The sequence below is a fragment of the Diceros bicornis genome, chromosome 24 (assembly GCF_020826845.1).
Source record: "Diceros bicornis minor isolate mBicDic1 chromosome 24, mDicBic1.mat.cur, whole genome shotgun sequence".
Lineage (NCBI taxonomy): Eukaryota > Metazoa > Chordata > Mammalia > Perissodactyla > Rhinocerotidae > Diceros > Diceros bicornis.
In genome coordinates, this window is record NC_080763.1 from 21,283,685 (window position 1) to 21,307,102 (window position 23,418).

General features: G+C 38.3%; 1 protein-coding gene across 6 annotated transcripts in view; it reads left to right on the forward strand.

Annotated features, from left to right (window-relative positions):
- The first annotated feature begins 1,824 nt into the window (after window positions 1-1,824).
- The window catches only part of PSEN1 (presenilin 1), a 72,614-nt gene continuing 51,020 nt past the window's right edge, over window positions 1,825-23,418 (forward strand). The window contains exons 1-4 of one of the 6 annotated variants that reach the window (XM_058567275.1): window positions 1,827-1,932; window positions 6,722-7,158; window positions 10,021-10,102; window positions 10,194-10,333. In XM_058567275.1, the coding sequence (XP_058423258.1) occupies window positions 10,247-10,333 (87 nt within the window). In that variant the 5' untranslated portion in view covers window positions 1,827-1,932; window positions 6,722-7,158; window positions 10,021-10,102; window positions 10,194-10,246. Of the gene's footprint in view, window positions 1,933-6,721; window positions 7,159-8,167; window positions 8,301-9,423; window positions 9,606-10,020; window positions 10,103-10,193; window positions 10,334-23,418 lie in introns of those variants that run through there. The other 5 variants (XM_058567273.1, XM_058567278.1, XM_058567274.1 and 2 more) reach the window with 5 other exon arrangements.

The following is a 23,418-nucleotide window of genomic DNA, read 5'->3' on the forward strand; positions in this document are numbered from 1 at the left end:
TGACATGCAACTATCTACTGGGGCTTTGGGGGGAAAAAATAAATAAATAAATAAAATTATTAAAAAAAAAAACAAATGTTTCTGTTACACATAATCTTTATAAACAATTTTAATGACATTCTGTGAAGTGGGTGAACCATAATTTATTGTAGGACATTTGGCTTTCCAATATTTGCTATAAATAATACTCCATGATCATCTTTTCCTAAAATTTTTGTATTGAGATTGTTTCTAAGAATAGTTTGCCAGCATTTTAAGACTTTCAATTCATATTGCCAGATTGCATTCAAAGAGATTGAACTAGTTCACAAATAAATCTGTGGGTTTTAGCCTATGCTTGTTTGACAAATGAACTGTTTTATGTGCTAGGCACTGTTCTCAGCACTTGCAATATATAAGTGAACAGACAGGCAAAACCTCCTACCCTTGTGAAATTTAAAGAGGGAAGGGGGAGATGAGGACTTTAAAAAATATCTTTTTTGGTGGGAGGTGTCAACCTTTTTATTCCCCCAACTTTTCCTTGTTAGAAAAAACTAGTGCTACATCTGTTTTTAAATATGAAGTTGTGTGTAAAACCTATTTAAATCTGTTCATGTATGGGGGGAGGGATTGGGGATTGATGCTGTAGGAATGTGAAGGTCTATCTTGGAGGAATTTAAAAGAAACAAAAAATCTCATTTGGCCAGATACCATGTATCATTGATTTCATTTTCTGTTTTCTGATTATCTGTAACTTTGAACATTTCTCCATTGTTCACCTTTGGTTTTGCATGGTAGTGTTCATTGTTTACTTTTAGTTTTCAGATGGTGTGTATGAATGTGGTATGCTACTTAAGGGGTTAGTTATTGGTACTTGTTTTTTTTTTTACCGAGGAAGATCAGCCCTAAGCTAACATCCATGCCAATCCTCCTGCTTTTTTTCTCCAAAGCCCCAGCAGATAGTTGTGTCATAGTTGCACATCCTTGTATTTGCTGTATGTGGGACGCCGCCTCAGCATGGCCGGCAAAAGCGGTGCGGTCCGTGCCCAGGATCCAAACCCTGGGCCACCAGTAGCGGAGCACGCGCACTTAACCGCTAAGCCACGGGGCCCGCCCCCTATTGGTACTGTCTTTACTGCAGTTTGGACGAAAAGCTGGCAGATGCAGAAATCAAGCGACCATTGAGCAACTTACTGTGTACCAGATACTCTTAGGTTTTGGGGTTACAAAAATAGGACACATTTCCTGCTGCTATCTAGAAGCTTACTATGTAGGAAGACTGCTTCTTAAACTTGGAGCCCAAGAATCCCAGACGATGGTTGTTTAAAATGCAGTTTCTCAGGTTTTCCTCACCCACCAGAAGTTTTGATTCATTGGATAGGGGACAGAGGGCACAGGTATTTACAATTAAATTAGCATCCTTTTGATTGTGATGCAGCTGATTCGCATTGAGAAACACTTACAAACTAGGTACTATAGAGAAATGAAAGAACCCTTAGATTTAAGATACCATCACTTGGAGGCCGGGAGAAGCACACGCTGGGCTCAGTTTACGTAGAAACTTTGATCCTTAGCTCAAGAGCAGTCTTGGATCCCTGATAACCTCACACTCAGGCTAGCATTCCGGACGAGTTCCTCTAGGTCCGGGAGACCCGCTGGAGTGCAGGGTTTCCCGGGCTATCTTGCGTACCACAGGAAGCTCCACCCCCTTCCTCTGGGGCCCGCCCCTCCGCCTGTGGGCCCCGCCCTGCCCGCTCCAGGTCCCGCCCCTCCCTGGTGGGCGGGTAGCCAACGACGCCAGAGCCGGAAATGACGACGCCGATGAAGCCTTTGGGGCGGGGCTTCGGCCAGGCAGTTTCAGAGGCCGGGATTTCACATCGGAAACAAAACAGCGGCTGCTCGGGAGAGGTCCTTGGCCGCGAGCGGGCGGTGGCGGCGGCGAGGAAACAGTAGGTGCGTGATGGGGAGTCCGAGGAGAGGCGAAGGAGCCTCTCACTCCGTGCCGACACGGGCGGCTGCGGGCAGGGCTGGCCCTTTGTCGCCGCCTGGGCCGCGGAGCCGGTGTCCTCGAGGTGGAGGAGCGGGGCGCGGCCGGGCGGGGACCGAGGAACCCCGTGTGGGGAACGAGGAGGGGCGGCCCGTTTCTCGGACTCCGGGCGCGGCGCGTGGTCAGGTAGGAGAGAGATTCCCGTTCGCAACCTTGGTCCGGAAGTGCTGGTTTCCCGAAGTCATCTCTAGGCGCAGGTGCCTTGGGCCGGGATTGCCGGTCTTGACTGGAGTGGAGCAGGAGAAAGAGGAAGCGCCTTGCGCGGGGTCTGGTTGAGCAACTGGTGAAACTCCGCGCCTCATGCCCTGACTGTGTCCTTGTCCAGGGGAAGCGAGTGGCACTCAGGGCTAAGTTCCTTATGTCTCACGTCCGAGGGGAAAACAGGGTCTGATGCTTTCCCTTGATCGGGACTGTCACGAGGCGTTATGTCCAGTGCTTTGCATGCTTCTTAGATATTTGCGTTTTCTTCCCTCTCAGATGTTTTTCAAATAAATATCTGCTTGTCTTGTAAGAAAGTAATTTAATAATAATTTTAAAAGCATTGCTTGCCTGTTTTGGACAAGATGAATGAAGTTTTCAAGGTTTACTATGGGAGATAAGAATAGTATGCAAATAACTATATGGCATATATAATGAGTATTTGGCAGAGCATGTTGTAAAGGTCATAACATGCTGTGAAGTTAGAGGCAGGTAGAGATCACATCTGGTTAAGGGAATCTTGTTTTTTGACATCTTTTGCATTGGAAAGGTTTTCACCCTTGGAATTGAAGTGGGGAGGGCATTATAATCAGAGGGTGTACTACAGACAGGGGCCCTCTGGATCGTAAGCATCCAGTGACCCAGTCTGAACATTAAATAACTGTTAGGAAGGAGGATAAAACAGGAAAGTAGATTGGAGCTTGTTGCATTTGGCTAGTTTCAGTCACCTGCAAAAGCCTATTTCTGATCTCCTTAGAGATCAGAGTTCACCTTAAGAGTTCATCTTAAGCCCCCCAGCCCCACTCTCGTTTAATAACAAGCCCTTAACAATGAAAAAAGAAGCCTATTGAGTGCATGGATTCGCCCTCCCCCCAAACAGATGATAGAAGTGGCATCTATCATCTGGTTTTCTATTCTTCTATTCCTGGTCCTTGGGTAGACAGTTCCCGCAGTTCTGGATGTACTTTGCTCTGAATGTATATGATTTATTGCTGAATTTTGAGTTAATGCTGCTGCTAGTCCTAGACTGCTGCATGAATTTCCATTTGGGGAGAACTGAAGGATTGGAGTTGGTCTCTGAGTATCATCCTAGCAGGAAAGATACAACATTTGTCTGTTAACAAAGCTTGTGTGATCCTCTTCCTCTCGCTCAGATCAGGTTCCTTCTGCTCCTGCTCTCTCACTACTGTTATATCAGATTGCTGGGAGAGACTGACTTCTATTGGCTATGTTCTGGAAAACCTTTCAAAAGACCCCTAACACTGCCTCTCCTTCATGTGATAGATGCCAGGCAGATTTGCAAGGTGTTTTAAGTGTGACACTGTTTTGGTCAGAGCTTTGCTTTAGGCACATTAATTTGATAGTGGGGGCCAGAATGGATAAGATAAGACTTATGCATAATTCAGGGGAGATATATTGAGAGTTGGATGTTGGGTGGTGGCAGAAGCTTAGAAAGGAGGGAAAACGTGAATAGGACATGGCAGCCAATTGAGGAGCTATATAATAAAGTGGAAAGTTGACTAGGAGGCTTTAAGTTTGGAGAATGAGAGAGATGATCACAGAAATAAGGAAGTTAGGAGCAAAGTCTAGAGAGGAAGAGGAGGAAGTATCACTTTTGAAGTGCCAGCAGATGAAAATGTCCCGTGGACAGGCCTGGAGCTCTAAACATGAGAGTCACTTAAATAGACTTAGCAGTTGATGTTGGAGCAGTGGAGAAGACACATAAGTAAAGGAAGGGCATAAGGAGGCCCAGACAGACCCTTAGGAGCATCAGTAATGAGGGAATGGAAGAAGCGTGAGGAAGTAGCTGAGGAGAATGCGTGGTGGGAGGAGAACCTCCATAGTGCAGTGTCACAGGAGCTGAGGAAGGGAGGGAAGCTTCAGGAAGGAAAAGGTTATCAGAGATTTTCAATATTAGGCCTGGCATAGCAGAAAGAACTGAAGATTTAGAGCAGCACTGTCCAATAGAAACATAATGTGAGCTACAAATTACAAATGTTAATTTTAATTTTCTAATAAACAGTTTTTTCTAAGATAGAAATAGGTAAAATTAATTTGAATAATATATTTTATGGAACCCAGTACATCTAATATATTTTTATTTCAACATGTAATTAATATGAAAATATACTTGTCTGTCTTCCCCTCTAGATAGTAAGCTCCTTAAATAAACAGAAGCATTATCTGATTCAGTAGCATCCCCAGCACCTATTACAGTGTCTGTAGAAGAAACCATGTTTGTTGACTAAAAGGTATTAATGTTTGCTTTTCACAATCCCTTGTACAGTTCCTTAAGTTGATCTAAAACAAAAGAGAGAATGCAAGCATTGCTAAGTATAACCAATGATTTAGATGTGAGTAGTCATTTTTTCATTAAAGATTAGTTGTATTCTACCCGTTTCCACAGTGAATTTGAGACAGTGACTCGGGATAATCATGCCTTCCATGTAGAGTTATTGAAACCAAGTGTTTTCAGGGGAAACATTCTTTATAATTATACAAATATTGATAATACAGGACCATAGTCCCATATCCACAATTCTGAAATCCAAAAGCCTCTGAAAAAAACCAAAAGGTTTTTCGTAATTCATTTGATAGCAAAATCTAACCTGAATCTATTTATAGACTACTTATATGTTTCACTATATATTTATTAATGGGTTTTATTTTGTGGTTCTATCTAAGACCCTGAGGGGGCATTATAAAATGTATGGTATTTGCATCTTATTACCTTTATAAAATCGGAAAAAAAAATGAATTCTAAACACATTTAGTCTTAAGGGTTTCAGATAAGTGATTCTGGATTTGTCTTTGTGCATTTTCAGTGCATCTTCTGAGCCCACATATTTTTGGGCCCATTTCTGAGGCCATTTATTTTTTAAAAACAAGTACAATAACTCTACATAATTGACCTCCCCAGAACTCAGTGCCTTAGAGCATTTGTTCTCACACAAGGCTCTGCTTCAAGGTGTAGGTCTGTGGATCAGCTAGGGCAATTCTGCTTTGCATGTCTTATTCTGGGGCCCGGGCTGAAGGGGCAGTGGGTACCCACCGTAAGCTCTTCTCAAGGCAACAGCAGAAGTACAACTTCTGCACAAGGCCAACTGTACAAGTACAGTTCAATTGTCTGCTTGTGCCATATCTGCTACAATCCCGCTGACCAAAGCAAGTCATGATTGTGCCCAAAGGCATGGGGTGGGTAGTAGACTGCACCCACCTTGAGGCCAAAGCAAGTCACAGAGCCAAGTCCAACATCACTGGAGAGGAGAAGTATGTTCCTTCCTTGGGGATGCTGGAGCAGGGAGTGAATATTTGCTACATAATAATCTAATCTACCACAGATGGTTCACAGAAGTGGAGTGGGATGGAAGGAGGAAAAAAATCACCAAATAGGATGTATCACTATCCTTGCTCTTTTTAGGGTCTACCACCTTCACAAAGCCTCTTGTAGGGCTGGGGAAATTATTTACTCCCATCTCTTAAAATTCAGAGGAGTCTTTCCAGGATGTATTCCTGAAGTTTTAAATTAATTTCAAATTATTTTTATTAATTTTAATTATGGAATGTAGTTTGGAGGTTGGTTACATTTATTGTTGGCTGTGAGCTTTTAAAAACTCAAATAGAGGCTCTCCCAGCCCATCCATATACAGTAATCAGAACTCTGGCTGCCTGTCCAGGAAGAAGTTGTCAAAGTAACATGAAGGCTGATTAAATACTTTTGTGGAAAAAGAATAAATCACAAGCTCATTTGGCACTTGAAAACTTCTTAGCGTTACAATACAAAGAAAGATACTTTAAAAAATATTTTTGATGGTTTTTTAAGTGGGGGAGAAACTAGTCAAGTGGCTAAGAGTCAGTAAAGCAAGCCACAAGCCCTTTGTGCTGGAGAAGATCGTGATAAATCAAAGTCTCATGAAGATGTTTGTTTCTTGGAGTATACGTTTTGTTTACATTTATCTCTGAGGAAAGAAAATGGTATCAGTCATTAAGTAAACATGCTATAAGAGTTTGAGGTTTAGTTGTTACTTTGGGATGTAGTGAGAGACAGAAATGTACTTTTCTGTTGGTCCTTCCTTAAATAGGATTTTTAATAAACTTTGAGACTCTGAGCATTGCTCCTGTGATACTTTTTGAAGTGCTGATGGATAGATTTTCTGGTTAGATAGACTTTTTTGTCCAGCATATCTGAACTTCAAGATTATTTTGTATTCTCCTGGGGCTTTTTAAGTCTCTTTGTATATAATAGAAAGAAAATGTAGTTGCCCATCAGAAAAAGATTTCTTTTTCCTCTTATCTGATTGAGAAAATGTCTTGAGAAGAAGATAATGGATGGCAGTGAATTCAAGTGTTCTGCTCTGTCAGTCTCAGAAAATCTTTAGCAGGTGGCCAGAGAGAGAAAACACCAAAATCTACTTCCGTCCCTACTCCTACTCCCTGTGCAATCCAGGTCACATGACAGATCATCACTTCTCAACAACTGTCTTTTCTTGTTCTCAGGGCGCTGCTAAGAATGTTATAAAGTCCACTAGTGTCTTTTGCCACGCTGCCTGAACAGTGGGATTATTGGCCTTCTCCATGCAGTCATACTTGTTTTCAGCTGTTCCTGGACCAGAGTCAAATCTGGCTTCGGCTGCCCCTTTCTTTGTACCAACAATGTTTGTTTGTCTACCAGGCCTGACTGAAGACCTCGCTAGCCCTCTTGCCTGCCTCTGCTTCCTGCTGAGCTCCATGTAAAGAGCAGCTCTTCTAGGGAGGGTCACCCTGCACCATTGTGATCTTCAAAGCATCAGTGGAGGCTTGAGCTTTCTCTGGGTGAACTGGAAAAGACCTGGGCTGGGCATCAGAAGACCTAGGTTCTGGAACTGGTGTTACTTGCACCATAACTGTGCACTGGCAAATTCTTTCACCTTTCCTGAGCTTTAGTTAATTCACATGTAAATACAGATATGCCTTTGAAAATAGTATTGGGTTGTGCTAAAGTGACTACTGTGCTATTGATGATTCTTATAAGATTTGTTTGAGAAAGCTCCAGTGTGATAATCAGTTTGTATGATTTCTTGTAATGGCTGAACAGATCCTATAAGCATAAGGCTAATAATGGAAGAAACTACTTAAATTAAAATGACCACAGTCTCATTATAGCATATTTAAAAAAAAAAAAATACTAGGACTGTATATTGGGAATGCTTTTGGCACTTTAATTTTTAATTTGTAATTAGACCAGTTATTGAAATTTAAGATCTCATTTACTACTATTTTTTTAAATATCTCATTTACTTCTAAGCAGTAGTTTTACTAGTAATAAAAATCAGCTCAGGGCCGGCCCGGTGGCTTAGCGGTTAAGTGCACGCGCTCCGCTGCTGGCGGCCCGGGTTCGGATCCCGGGCGTGCACCGACGCACCAATTCTCCGGCCATGCTGAGGCCGCGTCCCACATACAGCAACTAGAAGGATGTGCAGCTATGACATACAACTATCTGCTGGGGCTTTGGGGGAAAAAATAAATAAATAAAATCTTTAAAAAAAAAAAAAAATCAGCTCAATATATCTTAATGCTCATTGTTGTAAACTCCTGAAGGGCAGAGATGGAGTTTTACACAGGCAGCACAGTGTAATATGTGAGCCTTTGCCGTGCTCCTTTCCTTACTGGGTATGAGCTTGGGCAGGTTAGTGAACTTCTGTGTGCCACATTGTTTTCATCTGTAAACTGGGTAAAGCGAACATAATTAATTAGTTAAATCCTCTCAGTGTCTGTCTTTTGAGTTTTGATATAAATAGACAGCCAGTACTCCTGTTTAGTGAATGGATAATCACTTTTCTTCTGTTCATATTTCACCTCCAATGTAATACACTTCATTTACTTTTAATTTTTGCCTGCATTGGCCTTTCTTGCCCTTTGCTTGTTTTATTTGGCTAACACTATCTTGTTTGCTTGTTTTATTTGGCTAACACTATCTTGTTTACTTGTTTTATTTCTGAGGGATCATATGCGAATATTAATGACAGATTTCTAAGGGTTTTCTGTTACAGAGCTGTCTTTAAATGATATGGTATAGTCCTCAGAGCAGCCAGTGGAGGTAACTAATTGCAACTTTTTCTCTTTGCCATCCTGTGGCATTTCTGAGTTAGCTGAGGTAGTAGGTGCTGTACTAAATGTTTTTGTGGAAAGGAAGGGAATAATGTGTGCTCTGTTGGCTGATCGTTAATGCCATGTGAATGTTATAATTTCAATTATATAGTCAACTTTTAAAAATCTAGATGCATAGGTCAGAACATTTACTTTGAATACTTATTGTACTTAGAAAATACGGGTATCTGTTATGTTGGAATACTCCTCTCTTTTGGGTAAGCTAACATACATATTGCCATGTCTTAATTTTATCAATTTTAAAAGACGGGACCAATGATATGAATAACCCTAAATGTAGATTTACTCCCACAAAAATCTATTTGAATTTTTTAAATGAAATATATAGAAATGTGCACAGATACATAGGTGTACAGCTTAGTGAATTTTCACAGACTGGAACTCCTGTGTAACTAGCACCCAGATCAAGAAACAAAACGTTAACAATATCCCCCAAAGCTTCCCATGTACCCCCTGCCAGTGAGTAACCCCCTTAAAAGTAACTGTTGTCTCTATTTCTATTTTTAATTCACTTGAGTTTTAAAACAAATTTACATTAATTAATTATGTCTTGTTTAGTGAATATTATTTGTAATCCCCTGATCCCATGCCAGCTAACTATGGGCTGAAGTTTGAGGGGAGGAGAGAGGTAGGCATGGTACATAAAAACAAGTAGGATAGAAGGGAAAGCATACCTTGGTTAAAAACTTGTCTCTGATTTGAACAATGCAAATATAGGTAATTAAGGGTTAATTTGAACTCCATACCTTTACTAGAGGAAAAAGTTATTTTATATGTCTTTGATGAAAAAATTATTAGAATAAAAACAATGGAGTATTTAGAGGGTAGAAGATCCTAAGTTAAAGGTGAAAATGAAACAGCACATTGACAAATTGTTTTCATGTGAATATGTACGTGGTAAAGTTTTAGATACTCTATATGAATTAGAATACTTTAGATATGCAAACAGATTTTTTTCCTTCTGTATTTCTGAAGACTTTCTATGAAAAGGAAAGTTGAAGTCATAAAGAATTGGCTGATGGAAATTAAGGTAGACAGGCCAATGGCAACATGGCCCCGCAGGAGGGTGAGCTCTGGGAGACAGAGTGATGGGTATAAATAAGGCTGCGCCAGGTTGCAAAGGAGAGACCTGAGGCCGGGAGTCAGGAGTCTGCGATTGTTGTCCTGGTCCACCCAATTGGGTGATTTCAAGCAAGTCACTGAGCTTGGATCCCTTTCTCCTTTTGTAAAAGAGGTGTGTTACCTGTTTACCCTGCTTTGGGGCATTGTGGTAAGGATAAAATGAGATGATAGAATTTTGCAAAATTAAAAGCTCTAGAAAAATAATTTTATGGAGATGTAAAAATTAGTTTGGATTGGTCAGCATAGAAAAAGGAGTGTTGATGAAAACATTCTTTAAGATCATTCAGCAACCCCAGCTCTAAATCTGAAATCATTGGACATCTTTGTGATTGAAAATATTTGGTTTCTCAAGTAGATTTGCTCATTACCAAAGAGGTATCTTGAGCTAACAAAAGTTTGTCAGTTGAAGGTCATGGCAAATTAATACATTTCTGGTTTACAAATTGGTCTTTTAAGTATTTGATTGGTGTAAATGGATTTACTAGGATTTGGGCAACTCTGGGTGACCTGGTAAAATCCTATTTCAGACCTAATCCGGGAGCCTGCAAGTGACAGCAGCCTTTGAGGTCCTTAGAAAGCTTTGCCTGGAAGAGAACACATGAAAGAAAGGTTTGTTTTGCTAAACGTAATTTATAAAAGTGTTTTAAAATAAAAGTATAATTGTAATGCCCAAAGGCTTGTTTTCTTTTTCCCTTTTCAGAACCCCAAGAGGCTTTGCTTTCTGTGAAAAAGTATTTCTATACGGTTGCTCCAATGACAGAGTTACCTGCACCCTTGTCCTACTTCCAGAATGCACAGATGTCCGAGGATAACCACCTAAGCAATACCGTACGTAGTCAGGTACAGTGTCAGCCTCTGCACCTGCCCTTGCCAGACTGTGGAGTCAGTGATCACCCTCCCTCATCTCCAAGAGGGGCTGAGGGGGCTGAGCAGGCTTTCTCTACTTGACTAAATTTACGTATTTGCTGAACTTCAACTGAGAGCAAAGCATTGTGTCCTTTGGTGCTGGGAACCCAAGGCTATGTGAGACATGGGTTTGATACTGTTTCTCCCTGGCCCAGATATCACCTCCTCCACTGAAGCCTTCTCCCGCTTCCCCAGCTATTTAGTATTTTACCTATCTTGCTCTTACTCTTCTATGGGCTGAGTGCATTTTATTTACTTTTATTTTTTCAGCACCTAGCGTGGTTCCTGACAGTGCTCAGTAAATGTTCATTGACAGAATGCACAATGATGAACGCAAGGCTAAGTGTAGAAGTCCTAAGAGAGTTCAAAGGAGAGAATCAGGGAAGGGGTGTAATCTGTGGCATGGGACACAGCGACGCTTTACTGGCTATCAGATCTGCCTGTAAACTGCAATTACAAATTGAATGCAGATTCCACAGATGGCCTGTGGAATGGCTGGGGAATCTGTAGGATTTTTAGAGGTGGAGCCAGAATGGGCGAAAACACAAGGCCAACTATAAGCTGTGCAGGCTGGGGGTGGGGTGGTGTGTCAGACTTTCTTCTATTAGAACCAGAGGGCAGAACCAGTGATGAAAGGAAACAGGTTCTAGATCAGTAAAAATAATTTTCTCACAGTTAACTGTACGTCTAAAAGAGCATAGACTGTCTTGTGGGCTAGTGTGTGCTTGTCACTAAAAGCAGTCACAAAGGCTGGAAGACTACCAGCCAAATCTGTAGAGGGTTGGTCCATGGAATGAGCAATAAATTAGAGCACTAAATGGCCTGGAAGTTCCCTTCACACTCTGAAGATTTAGGATTCCAGTTAAGGGTCAGAATGTGGGAGAGAAGGCGTCACAAAGCAGACTTTGACAGGTGGGTAGGATTAGAACAGAGCAAACGGGGAAGTCATTACTGATAGAAAAAATAACATTAGTGGAGGAAGAATTTTCCTAGAATATAAATTGATGAGCTGTATCCAGAGATATGTCAGCAGAGGCAGATAACACTGTATCGCCATAACACTTAATCAAGTGAAATCAAGTTAAAATGAATATCAAGGGAAGCCCTGAAAGGGAACACAAGCTGGGAACAGGTAGTATGTTGCCTGAGGGGTGTGAGGGGGAAGGGAGAGGGGCTGTTGCACCTTGTGCTTTGGTACTTGGTTGATGGGGTATTACAAAGACTTTTGTGGTGATACATTTGCTCCTCTACTATGCATTGGCAGCTTGACTTAGTCCTTTGTGCTGTTCCCTAGAAATAGTTTTTTGAAAAATTAGGATGGAGCCAGATTATGAAGTTCTTTGGATACAGGATATGAAAGTTTCGATGCTACAGACTTTGTAATCATTTTTAAACTCTTCAGAGGAGGGAGAGGGAAAGTGGGAACAGCAGACTTAGTCAGGTCTCTGGGTACCCCTTCCTTAACCAGAGCAGCTCCTATTTTATCTGTTTTACGTATCGATCATCTTTGGATGCCTTTGACCAAAAGATTCCACAAGTAACAAGTGTTGAAAACAACTGTTACATGTCACTCATCTGTCCCAAATCCTCCAGAGACATCTCATCTCGGAATAAAATCTGGTCTGTGAGGTCCCATCTCTGTCTTATCTCTTACCACCCTCTCCCTCACTAGCTGCTTCCGCAGTTCTGCCTCTGGGCCCTGGGTTATTCTCCCACTCTTCTCAGACAGCTCCCCTCACTTCTTTCGGGTCATTTCATGAGTCACCTTATCAGTGAGGCCTTGCCTTCCTGACTCCCCTCCCTTCCCTGCCAGCCGGCACTCCCTCACCCTTATTCTGCTTTACTTGTGCATAGCACTTACCAGTATTTCTAGCATACCGTCTATTTACTTGTTGATTTGTTTACCTGCCTCCCCCTTCTGTGTGTAAGCTGCTTGAGGCCAGGTATAGAATCTGTTTTGTTCACTCCTGTCTCCTCAGCTCAAAGAAGAGTGCTCGGCACACGGTGAGCTTTCCATCGTCAATGTAGTGTTATTTATATCCCTCACACTCAGGTTTTGTGTGGCTTTCTTGGTTTTTTTTTTCTGCTTTTTTTTTTTTTTACACCTTAGTGACTGATAAATTGAAATAAAGGGTGCTAGAGAGGAGGTACAATTGACACAGAATTTTTATTGATAATTATGTGTGTTCATGGTTTAGTTTTAGCAAGTCTTAGTGCTAATGTTCTCAGTGGTACCTTTCAGATCTAAGGGCATCACTGTCTAGAAAATCAGGCCTGGTTTATTAATTTTGACTCTGCTATTGATAATGTGATATCAACTAAGTTTGTCTTTTATCTCCTTAAAAATGCCTTCTACAATTTACAAAGATCTTCTGTATACATTTTTTTTTGTAAGGAGGGTTAGCCCTGAGCTAACATCTGTTGCCAATCTTTCTCTTTTTTGCTGAGGAAGATTGGCCCTGAGCTAATATCTGTGCCCATCTTCCCCTATTTTATATGTGGGACACCTGCTACAGCATGGTTTGATGAGCAGTATGTAGGTCCGTGCCTGGAATCCGGACCTTCAAACTCCGGGCCTGCGAACCCTGGGCCGTGAAAGCGGAGTGCGTGAACTTAACCATTGTGCCACTGGGCCAGCCCCTGTATACATTCTTGTACTTTCCAATTACCATGGGTTAAGTATTATTCCCATTTTACATTTTACCAAGATCACATAGAAAATTAAATGACAGACCTGAAACTTAAAACAGTGCTTTCTAATTCCAAACTCACTCCAGTGTTCTTTTTGTTCTTCTGTCTCTTACCCCAGAAAAATGTTGATACTGAAAGGAGATATTGTGTGAAGAAAATTCTGAGGAAGAAAAATATGAAGTCTGTGTATTCATTTTGTACTGATATACTGTAAAAAAGTGCAAAGAAAGAGGAAAAGAATCTCATTGTTAAATTTTTTAGCTATAAAGAAGCCACTGTATAAGTATATTCTCTGGTTGGTAATGAAAAAGTGGGGGGTAGGTCCAAATTTAAATTGGACCTAGATGACTATTTTTGTGGATTAATTGAAAGCAGTTCTTTTATTTCTGCTCTCAGATAGTGGATTTGTTAAATACAAGTACACGAAGACAAGCCTCTGCAGGAATAAAATATCCTTATCAAGCTTATTTCATCTTTATTTGCTCAGTGTCTAGTTTAGAAGAATCAAAAGGAAATTGAGAGATGTGGAAAGTTTAAATCTTTCCACACTACTCAGGAAAGGAAACTAACGTACTGAATAATGTCGTCAACATGTTGGACTCTGTCCTAGGTGCTATCCCAAACCTGTAGTTTTAGGGCCTTGCATTTTGGGGACATTCACTGTAAGTGAGCAGATTTTCCTTCTGTATTCCCCTCCTTTGAATAGCTACTCTATTAAAGTGCTCATCTATATGAAGATATCTTCTAGAGTACACAAACGTGCTGTTTTACATTAAATATTACAAAGAGAAAATTCATTTAAAAATATTTTTGAAACTGGAAGGAGAGTGAATAACCTCCCTACAGACTATTCAAAGATCAATGTAAAGAAGTGAATCCTCTGTCTTTTCCTCTACTCAATTTCTTCCTCCATGGTCAGGAGCATCCCTAGTCTTAAACTCCTATGGTGAGGCAATCTTTTGAGTTTGGGAAAGAAGTAAGAGGGTAACCAGATATTGAAAACTGTCCAAGAACACTGATGAATTGGTATTTGTGGTAGAGTGACCTATACATAGGTCCCTCAAAAGGAAGAACTAACTTTCATCTGGTTGTTGTGTTCCATCTTCCTAGAACACAAGACTTTCAATTTTAAAACTGAGACAATCCTGAAAAAAATAGGATCAAGTTGATTACCTTATCAGAAGTATAATAAGATTAAAATCATTATGGATCTGATTAATCAAGTCTTATTCAGTTAGATGATTTTCTTGTATAACTTCAAGTGTTGTTATAATGCTATATTGTTAGTGTTCAAGTAGAAAATAACATTTAAAGCATTTTTCTCATTCCAAAAGTCAGATGTCCTTGGCTTCATTCTTCCACCCTCAGATATGGTGATGGGCTGCCTTCGCCCAGAAAATAGGTTTCGTTTGGTAGGCTACTATGGGTAATCTCATTCATAGTGAAGGGATTTGAAGTTTGATGAGATTAGTCAGAGAGCTGAAAAATAGTGGGGTTTTTTTTTTAACCCAAATATTTATTTCTCAAATTTTTATTATGTAATATTTTAAGCACATACAGAAAAGTATGGCAAATAATATAATGAGCACCCATGTACCTACCACCCAACTTCACTGAACTTTAACATTTTGTCTTATTTGCTGTATTTTGTTATTTTTGAAGAGTATTTTCACTAAACTTTTTCTATTATATATTGATCCTATACTAGACAAAATCCTAACCAAACAAAACAAAATTTTGCATTTAATTTGGAAAGATAGACTAGTTAATTAGATAACAAAAAGAAATTACAGGTAAAATTGAAACACCTCTCTCACATTCCCCTTCCTCTTTTCCCAGGATAGTAGCTACTATCCTGAATTTGGTATTTATCACACTTACTATAAATATTTATGAACATAAAAACTATTTAATGTTATATAATATTACTTTGCATGTTTTAAAACTTTTTATAAACAAAATATGTGTGTGTGTAAAAGTTGTAGAAGACGGTTCCCACATTTTTGAAATTTATATGTATAGGTACATGTTGCAGAAGAGATATTTTTGGAATTTATATATATTTAGATGCTTTTAGCTCTAGGTCATTCATTTTCTCTTCATTTTTGTGAACATATAAAAATTATCCATTCTCCTTTTTGTAAATATTTGGTAGTTTCCAGTTTTTCCACAATAACCAACAGTGTTGCAACGACATTCTAATTCATTCATCCTTCTGCACATGTGAGTTTCTCAAAGATAATTGCTGTGATTGGGTATTTGGATCTTAAACTGTATTAGAGATTGCAAGTATGCTCTCCAAAGTGGTTATACATCAAGAGTGTATAGCAATTTCCAGTCTTTTACATCCTTGTAAAAGATGTGTCAGTCTGATGGATTTGAAATGATATCTTGTATTATTTTAGTTGTGTTTCCCTAATTTCTCATAAGGTTGAAATTTTTTTCATTGTGGTTACTGGCCCTTTGCATTTCCTCTTTTGTGAATTGCCTGTTCATGTTCTTTGCCCATTTTTCTATTGGTTGTTTGTCTTTTTCTTACTGATTTTGTAGAAATAAAATATATTTTGGGGGGAGGAGGGATGCTAATCTCATGTTGGCTATGTGCTTTTCAGATATTTTCTCTCTGTAGTTTCAGTTTGTTTATGGTGCATAGCTTAAATTTTTTCAGTAGGTGAATTATTCTTTCTTTTTTAAAAATGAAGTTTATTTGTAGTTTTGCAGTTAAAAATAATTTAAGAAAAATATGTGGTATAGATTAGCTTCCCTGAATACAAAAAAAGCTTTTCCATATCTTATAAAGCAAGACTGAACTAAACCACTATACTGGAAACTGCTGTGTAGTCCACCTAATGTTCAGCTGTTCCATTCATTGTCTTACATCTATATCAGAAAAATAAGACAAGAGGTGACTGATTTTGATGATTTTCTCCTTTTATTTTTTCCAAATGTTCTATAATATAGTTATCTCATAATTTAAAAAGAAAACTATTTTTAAAAAGGAAATTTTTTGAATGCACAGGGAGGTTGCATAAGGACAATATGCTACCTGGAGAGTATCTGTGGAAAGGGAGAAGCATGCAAGGTTCTCCATGATGACTGACAGTAGTGGGGGGATTAGATCAACTGACATAAAAGAAACCAAAACATGATAGCATGGGGTCTTTGAGAGCACCTGTGTTGGTAATTGGAATTTATATTATGCCCTCATCATTGATAAAAGCTTCAGTTATGTTTGTCAGTCTCCATTTTAAAAGGCTGAAATGTTTACAGTGCATTATTGAAATTTTTCATCAAAAATGTTAACTTCTGTGGGCCAGCCCCGTGGTGTAGCGGTTAACTCTGGCACGCTCTGCTTTGGCAGCCTGGGTTCGGGGGTTCGGATCCTGGGCAAGGACCTACATCACTCATCAAGTCATGCTGTGGCGTTGACCCACATACAAAATTGGCACAGATGTTAGCTCAGGACTAATCTTCCTCAAGCAAAAAAAAAAAGAGGAAGATTGGCAGCAGATGTTAGCTCAGAATGAATCTTCTTCACCAAAAAAAAAAATTAAGTTTTGGACTTGCATTAAGCTTGATTATCTAGAACACTAACCCATATAAAACATCTTAATTCCTGCCAGGTGAGAAGAGTTGCATTGTTCTCGCCTTTTCACTTTTTAGAGTCTTTTTCTTTTTTATGCTTGTTGACCTGATTTAGGCTGTAAAATCCCTAAAGGCCAAACTTGATTCATATTTCTGAGCTGCCTTTAGAGTTTATTGATCACCCAGTATCTCTAAACCAGTTCAATACAAATTTCCCAGCAGAAGAACAAAGGGATTTTTAGTTTTTTTACCGTTAGCAAGAGAAATATTTAAATTTTGTATCTGCAAATAAAAGTCTAAAGTGAATCTTATTAGTTACTTAAGGACTTCAGCTTTCATGCGGAGGGTTCTCTGCGCTCCCTGCCCTCTGGAAACACTTCCTTAGCTGTCTCACGTCACTACTCTTGCCACCATCTTCTGTCTGCACTGCTGTCATCATGTGCGGCAGAGCTCCAGTTTTTATGTAGAACAGCTGTCAAATGATAGTTTGACATGTCACAAGAACCAAGTGGAGAATTCATTTTATTTATTTTTCCCTCAAGAATGTGTGTCCTGCTTCCTTAGAGATGGCATTAAATTGAAAATTTTACTACTTTACATTAGTTTACCCACCACTTCTAGGAGTTAGCATGGACTGCATGTTTGTTTTTGCTATTGGTTGGCTATGTCTGTAGGGACTGGAGACTAGAAGGTAGACTAATGAATGACTCAACTATTTCTGACAAAGGGCAAAGCTTACAAGTTGTGAAATAGCTGAAGTTCTTTGTTTCCTAAATGTATAGGTTGGATATTAAAGTAGCTCTGACAAGAACATTATCTGGGCCTTTTTCTATAGTTTGTGATCTACCATAATCCTTTGGTTTACTTTTACTATACCTATTTAAAATAATTTGTAAGGTTTTATTTTTCTGGTGCAAAATTTTGATGAGTAGAGCTCTTTTCTTTGCCTTGTCATAATTCTTTGCCAAAAGTCAGCCTCCATTTCATTTATGCTGATATTACAGGAATATAGTAAAACTAGAGGAAATTGAAAATAGAAACTTCAGAGAAGTGAAAAAATAGAAACTTCAGAGAAGTGAAAATTCATATTTTGATTTGGTGTAGACTTACATCTCTGTGGATTAGCTGAGATCTTTTTGTTTTTTTAAGATACAAAAATGAACTTTTTTGAAGTAAATCTAAAATTTTTTTATATTGTTAATTAACGCTTATAAAATATATATTAAAATAGTGATTTTTCAAACCTTAGTGTGCATGGGAATCCCTGGAAGAATTGTTAGTACAAATTCTCTGGCCCCAAACCCGTATTTCCTGATTTTGTAGGTCTGGGATGGGGCCAGGGAATTTGCATTTTTGACAAATTACCAGATCTTCCCAATGCTTCTGGTCCAGGGACCATGGTTTGAGAACTGCTATATTTGAGTAAAGGAATAAAGGTAAAGGGACATTAGAGAAAAATGATTAGATTTATAAATTGAACACTCAATATTTTTATTCATATAAGTTTATTCTGACCCAAATTTTATAGTCCTTAAGGAAATAAGTTGTCAACAGCCTTTTTGATTTAGGATAGGAAAAATCAGTCATTTGTTAACAAAAAAGAAGCCTTAAAGTAGTAATCCATTGAAAGATCAATAATGATTCTCTGTTTAAAGAAATTGGTGAAGAAAATTTATTTAAATCCGTTACCTTCAGCTGCTAAATTTACAACATTAAAATGTTATAAATGAGGGTCACCTGCATTGTCTTTTCTGAATTCAGAGCATTAAATGCAAAGCACTTTCTTAAGTTGTTAGCAAATCATAGACTGGCAGAACTAACTTCACTTTCTAGATGATGATGGGTCACATTTTTTTTAAGTGTGAGAAATCCTATAAAATTAAACAGAAAGCAAACCTGTAAGCAATTTCAAGTGGTGTTTAAGTACTTGGGACCTTGAGTAGAAAAAAATAAATGAAAGGAGTGATCTAAATTTAAACTGAATTGGGTCCACAGGCCCACTCAACCTTTGACAGTGTTATTGCACTGTCTCTAGCAATGAATTTGTCTTCCCAGTTATGTCAAGGTGAAGTAAGGAGAAAAACAACTTAAAATCTTGGTGACCTCCAGAGGAACATGGTTGCTTTTTAATGAAAGTAAAGTCAGAAATTTTTGGCACGGATCTTAATAGTTTGTTAAAAACTCTAGGTTCAAGCTTAACACAACGGCTCCATAACGTTAAATATTATCTCTAACCAGTTACTTCAACCATTCCGGGAAATAACACCCTGATATTAGAGTAACGGTTAAAGCTCTAACTCCAGGGAATCACAAAGCTTGGGCAGGTGCTGGATGGGATTCTGCCTGCTGTTGGAAACAGATGGCCTATGATTAATAAATATTTTCAAGTTTTCCACATAACTTGCCAGTTCTTCAGTTAAGCTCCTCTTCTAGTTTCTCCGACAGTGCAGGCGTAGGAGCCTTGCATTTCTAGTTGTAGAAATCCAAACAATGTCCATCAAGTCTTACAGGCTTTACACTTTTTTTAATAAATAAATGCTCATTTTAAGTAAATAAATAATATGCAGGCTATAAATATATCAAAATAATGGAATACATTGTAATTTTTTAGACGTGTTGACTATTATTACATGGGAATGTATGCATGAAATAATATTAGATGAAAAAAGTAGGATGCAATATCTGTGAACATTCCTTATAACTATGTACCTATGTGTGTATGTTGAAAAACATTAGAATTTGGGGTGTTGTAAGAATAAGTTGTTTTCCTGGTAAAATTATCGTAAGTTCATATTTAGCAATACAAAATTATAAATGTTTAAGTATGGCAAAAACTGCCATAAACAGTCAAAAAACAAATTGCGCAAAGGCTTTTATAGTGCATGATGACGGATAAAAACTTAATATATACAAATAATTCTTATGAAGTCAAAAGGAACATGAACAACTCAGTAACAACATTACCAAAGGATACGAGCAGTATACACGGAGGAAGAAGAAATATAAATGGCAATAAATATATGAAAAGACTAGTTGATCAACCTTACTAATAATGAGAGACATAGAAATGAAAACTTTTCATTTTTTACCTATCAATGAGCAAGGATTGACACCATTGCAACTAAAGATATGGGGAAATAGGCACTCTTGTATGCTGTTCATGGGAGTTAAATTCATGTTTATTTGGAAGCAGGTTGTCAATTGAGTCTGCAAATACACATGCCTTTTGGGGATAATTTGGCAATTAAATCTAAAAATGCACATACCTTTTGACCTAGCATTTCCACTTCTAGAAATTTATTCTATAAAAATATTACTACAAGACCGCCAAGAAATATAGACAAGAATATTTATTGAAGCATTATTTGTAACTGGGAATTTTGAGATAACCTCAATCTGATGTTACTTATGGTTTACCCAGTCAGTACTGTAAGTTAATGGTTGATAGTAGGATCTCTTCACTAAACTGTCCGAATTAGAATCTCTGCTCTAGAGTTTCTTAGCTCTGTGATCTTTGGCAAATTATCTGGACTCTCTAACTGGCTTCAGTTTCTTTTTTTTTTTTTTTTTTTTTATAATTTTATTTATTTATTTTTCCCCCAAAGCCCCAGTAGATAGTTGTATGTCATAGCTGCACATCCTTCTAGTTGCTGTATGTGGGACGCGGCCTCAGCGTGGCCGGACAAGCGGTGCGTCGGTGCGCGCCCGGGATCCGAACCCGGGCCGCCAGTAGCGGAGTGCGCGTACTTAACCACTAAGCCAGGGGGCCGGCCCTGGCTTCAGTTTCTTTATCTGTTAAATGAAGTTTATAATTTTAATAAACTCAGAGTTTTATTAGGATTAAATGAGATAACTCACCTCAAGTGCTTAGCATGGTGTCTAGCACATACGTGGTCACTAAATCGTAGCAGTTATCATAGTTATTATTACTGTGCTGCTATTATAATATTTAAGATTGAGGGATATTTATATGCACTGGCATAGAACACTATCTGATATATTATCAAGTGACAAAAGCAAATTGCAGAACACGGCTTTAAAAAAGTCAAGGTACATCAGATTGTTTACCATGTTCATACTGTGGGGCAGAGATTAGGGAGGATACTTACTTTCTATGTTGTAAACAAAAGTTTATAAATATTTTTAGAAGTTTTAAAATGTTTAGAAGTTTTAAAAATGTTTATAAACTTTTGTTTACGATACTTCTTTTAATTATAGAAATAAACCAAAAAAAAGGCAGAAAACAAGGTTAAAAAAAGACAAGCAGGCACTACACTGTATTAAAAATACCTCCGCAATTTGTACTGCTTAAGAAGTAGTCTCCCTGCTTGAGGGTCCACATGCCTTGGGTGGTAGGACCTGTACTTGCATCATGTTCTGAAGTAAGAAGGGAGAAAGAATTAAAATGAAGCCTCTGACTTAATGGTTTAGGAACTCTGGGGAATCTGGCTTCATAGAAACTCACTTCCCTCCTACTCACCACTTCCCATGGGACCCCACCCTCCCTGAAACTTACAACATTTATATAGTGAGTAATTCTTCCTTCTGCCACTGAAATGAAATCATTTATAATGGCTGCAACACTGGTTTTTCTGAACCTTAAAAATAGCCTTTAAGGGCAAAACTTTGGAGGCAATTAAAAAGATTAGTGGTTGCCAGGGTATGGGGGGAGGGAGGGAATAAATGGGCAGAACACAGGATTTTTAGGACAGTGAATCTATTCTATGTGGTACTATGGTGGATACATGTTATTAAACATTTTTCAAAACCCATAGAATGTACAACACCAAGAGTGAACCCTAATGTAAACTATGGACTTTGGGTGATAATGACATGTCAATGTAAATTCATTGATTATAAAAATGTACCAGTCTGGTGTAGGATGTTGATTGGGTGGAGGCTATGTGAGGGCAAGGGATATATGGGAACTCTCTGTACTTTTGCTTAATTTTGCCCTGAACCTGCAATTGCTCTAAAAAATAAATATTTTTTACAAGAGAAAGAGATGAGCTACCAAGCCACACACACAAAAGGTCTTTATGTTCTTATCTTTTAGAAATATATACTAAATATTTATGAAGGAAAATGATATGTTCATGTTTGCCTCAAAATAATACTGGAGGGGCAGAGTGGGTGGAAAAAGAGATGGAAGAAGATTGGTGATGAGTTGATAATAATTGAAACCAAGTAAAGTGCACAGGGGCTATACACTTACGATAACATTTGTTTTGAATTTTTGCATAATAAAAAGTTTTTGAAAATTAGCCATAAAAGTAATGCTAAGTCATCTTTCTAATATTTAGCGATCAAGATTTTTTGCTTTGGAAATCTCTCAGTAGTTCTAGTGTCACCTTCCTCATTTGACAGTTTTCTACACATCCCTTTGAGAAAGACACTTTATTTTTTTAAACAGCTTTATTGAGGTATAATTGGCATACAGTAAACTGCACATATTTAAACTATACAATTTGATGTTTTCACATGTGTATATACCCTTAACTACCACCACAGTCATAATGGACATAACCATCACCCCCAAAAGTTTCCTCCTGCTCCTTTGTAATCTCTCCCTCCTGCCCCTCCCCAGCTGCTTCCCATCCCCAGGCAACCACTGATCAAATTTTTGTCACTATACTCTAGTTTTCAGGACATCTCTTTTGTCTGGCTTCTTTCATTCAGCACAATTATTTTAAGATTTATCAGTGTTAGATCATATATCGGTTGTTTATTTCTTTTTATTACTGAGTTGTATTCCATTATATGGATATACCACAGTTTTCCAGATTGGTTGTATAATTTTTACCAGCAGTGTATGAGAGTCCCAGTTCCTCCACATCCTCATCAGCACTTGGTAGTCTTTTTAATTTTTTTAGCCATTCTAGAGGGTATGTAATAGTATCTCGTTGTAGTTTTAATTTGCATTTCTCTGAATAATGATGTTAAGTATCTTTTCATGTGCTTATTTGTCATCCTGATATCTTTGGTGAAGTGTCTGTTTCAAATCTCCTGCCCAATTTTTAAATTGGGTTGTCTGTTTTCTTATTATTGAGTTTTGAGAGTTCTTTATATATTCTGGATACAAGTCCTCTATGATAGATATGCTTTGCAAACTTTTTCTCCTAGTCTATGGCTTGTCTTTTTATTTTCTTAACAGTGTATTTTGAAGAGTAGAAATAGGTCCGTTTAGATATTGATGAAGTCCCTTTTATCAATTTTTTCTTTTGTGGATCTTTTGTTTTTGGTGTCATGTCTAAGAAATCTTTGCCTAACTCAAATTCTCAAAAGTTTTTTTCTACATTTTCTTCTGTAAACTTTATAGTTTTAGGTTTTACATTTAGGTCTGTATAGTCAATGTAATTTTTTGTATGTGGTATGAAGGATGGGTCAAAGTTCATTTTTCTCCATTGGATATCCAGTTGTTTTAGCACCATTTGTTGAAAAAGACTGTCCTTTCTTTGCTGAATTCCTTTGCACCTTTGGCAAAAATCACTTGTCCATATGTGTGTCAGTCTATTGCTGGGCTCTCTGTTCTGTTCCATTGTTCTGTTTGTCTATCTTTGTTTCAGTACTACATTTTCTTGATTACTGTAACTGTATAAGAAGTCTTGAAATCAAGTAGTGTTAGTTCTCTAACTTTCAAAGTTGTTTTAGATAGCCTAGGTCCTTTGTATTTCCATATGAATTTTACACACATTTATACAAAAAAGCCTGCTAGAATTTTGATTGAGATTGCATTGCATCTA